At 48.0% G+C, this 2392-nt stretch overlaps 1 protein-coding gene across 1 annotated transcript; it reads right to left on the bottom strand.

Annotated features, from left to right (window-relative positions):
* On the bottom strand, positions 1 to 795 carry LOC137968485 (integrase/recombinase xerD homolog). Its single transcript, XM_068815050.1, has one exon. The coding sequence runs from the start codon at positions 793 to 795 to the stop codon at positions 1 to 3; it is 795 nt and encodes a 264-aa protein (XP_068671151.1).
* Between the last annotated feature and the right edge of the window lie 1597 nt (positions 796 to 2392).

Below are 2392 nucleotides of genomic sequence, written 5' to 3'. Positions count from 1 at the left end.
CTACGCTGCGCGCTGCGTGCTGCGTGCTGCTTGGGAAGCACCACCTGAACGAAGGCTATGTAAACCAAATTCGTTTGAGTCTAAACCAAGTTCTGAAATCGTCTGGCGAAACTGTTCCCGTGCCCGGGAATATGACAGGGTAGCTTGTCGCAGCTTGTACCCGGTACCCAATTTCTGGCAAAGGCAAAATAATGGCTGAAATGGTTGATGCTCTCCGCGCTCAAGGAACAACTCTAACAGTTTCACTGGACAAGAGCTAGAAGGTAAACGAGCAATTTTAACCACAGACCCCTGACGGAATTGATCGTTCTTACGTCTGTCTAGGAAAACAGACATGTGGGTGGCGCAAAACTTTAAGTCACAGGCATGAAAGTCACGCAGCTCTGACCAACGAAGGAAAGCAGAAAAACCAAGCGCAACCAGCGACACCATTTGTAACTTCGGTAGAGAAGCACGAGGGTGACCATGGGAACGAATCAGCGCCCTGACGTGATGAGATTCAATAGGCTGCTTTTTCTTAGATGGGCCAACCAGGAGGCGTTTAAAACCAGCCAAGGTCTGAGAAACGAGCGGATCGTCAACAGGATTAGGACACCCAAGCTTCTTATGTAGCCATGCAATGCCATAAGCTGCTCCAAAGATTGACGAGCGAGATAAGCCACGGTCTGAAAGACTTGTCAAGTAGAGAGCAACTGCGGTTGGGTTACACTGTAAAGGACGAAACGAATAAGCACCAGTCAATCCATCGATTGGCTGCCCCTGCATACGAAGACACGGTTGAAGCGGCACAGTCATTAAGTATGACAGTCTTTCACAGTTCTACAAGCCTCTGAATCTCCACGTTGCTCCGTTGGTAAGGGGAAAAGCCTAAAGCGAAAATCAACAATGTCCAAAACATGGCACTTTAAAAACAGGAACAACATCCAATTGCTACACAGCACTAAACGCGCAAGATACACATCGTCTGAAGCGAAAACTGCCCACATAGCAAGTTAACACAGCACCAGTACACACTCCAACACATGGAGGCTTGGCCCACTCGGCGTCAACTGGTAAGCAAATCCGCACAACGGATAGGAGTCCACTTGACTCTAAAATGAACACACTACTGTGTTAGCACTGCCCTCTCGGCTTGCTTCAGCTGCACAACTCGTGCGCACTAGTACAGTTCCAAGTCCACTGACTTGCACAGAGCAAAGGCCCACACCTAGGCCAAGAGGCTCAGACAAAACAAAAGCAAATAATTAGGCTGAACAACTCGTTCAAGGTACTCATCTAATACCCGAAAACGTTCTAAGGCAAAAACTAAGGAAATACAATTCTCAAAGCAAATACCCTACACGAGGGAATACCATGCCCGAAAAAAATCCGCAGCTGCAGATCCAGGGAGAAAAGTAGACTCATGTAAAGGAATCTCCCGCCAGTCAAGAACAAAAGAGTGGAAAACCCTGGGGCTTCGAGACACCAACGGCCACCAATGAGCAGATTGCCAAAAGGGGATAATGAGAGTGCCCTATTCTTTACCCACTTTCATGTGACTGATAACCCTGGGAATAAGGAAGACTGGGGGGACCAACCAATTGTTTTCCCCTCCCCAGCTGACGGTAAAAGCATCAACAGCTTCGGTCCCAGGACACCACCATCGGGAACAAAACCTGGGCAACTGGAAAGAATTATGACTCGCAAAACGATCTACGGTGTGGGGTCCCCACAGAATATCAAACTGGCGAAAATGGACAGGGTTGAGCATCCAATCATCGCTGTCGACAACTTTCGACCAATAATCAGCTTTAAAATTAAAGTGGCGAGGTATCCACTCCGCAGAAAGGCGAATACCCGCTACATGGCACAAATTGTAAATGGCAACCGCTTCTTTTTGCAAATGAGGTTTACTACTGCCGATGGACAAAATACTGCAGACGCTCTGATTGTCAGATCTATCTTGCACTCCTTGCCCGTCAAAAGACTGGAAAACGACTGAAGAACAAATCTAATAGCACGAATCTCGCGGAAAGAAGAGCTGCATAGGGCCTCGGAACCCAACCAGTTCCCTCTAGCGACGTGGTAACCAAATTGCACAATAAATCCCGCCCAACCCACATTGCTGGCATCAGAGTAGGACAAAAGCTCTATCTTCGGGGAGAGCCTCCAGATTGGTTTGCCGCACAAACGAAAGAAATTACCTCTCCAAAAATAAGTTCCTCTACAGCTTCACGCGTTAAAGCGATCTTGCAGCTAAGGCTATGAACACTATTAAGGACTGCGTACAAGGCGCAGGTGCGCAAACGCACAACCGGACCCAAAGCGGGCTCCATAGAAATAAGGGTACCCGTAATACGAGACACATCCCTAGCCGTGGGTGAAAAATCGTCAAGAAGCAGTGAAACCAGAT

This window comes from Montipora foliosa, chromosome 8 (assembly GCF_036669935.1).
Source record: "Montipora foliosa isolate CH-2021 chromosome 8, ASM3666993v2, whole genome shotgun sequence".
Taxonomy (NCBI): domain Eukaryota; kingdom Metazoa; phylum Cnidaria; class Anthozoa; order Scleractinia; family Acroporidae; genus Montipora; species Montipora foliosa.
This window is presented reverse-complemented; position numbering and strand designations above follow the sequence as displayed.

Excerpts from the sequence above, each read along its gene's own strand:
- LOC137968485 (XM_068815050.1), bottom strand. The coding sequence starts at position 795 with ATGACTGTGCCGCTTCAACCGTGTCTTCGTATGCAGGGGCAGCCAATC.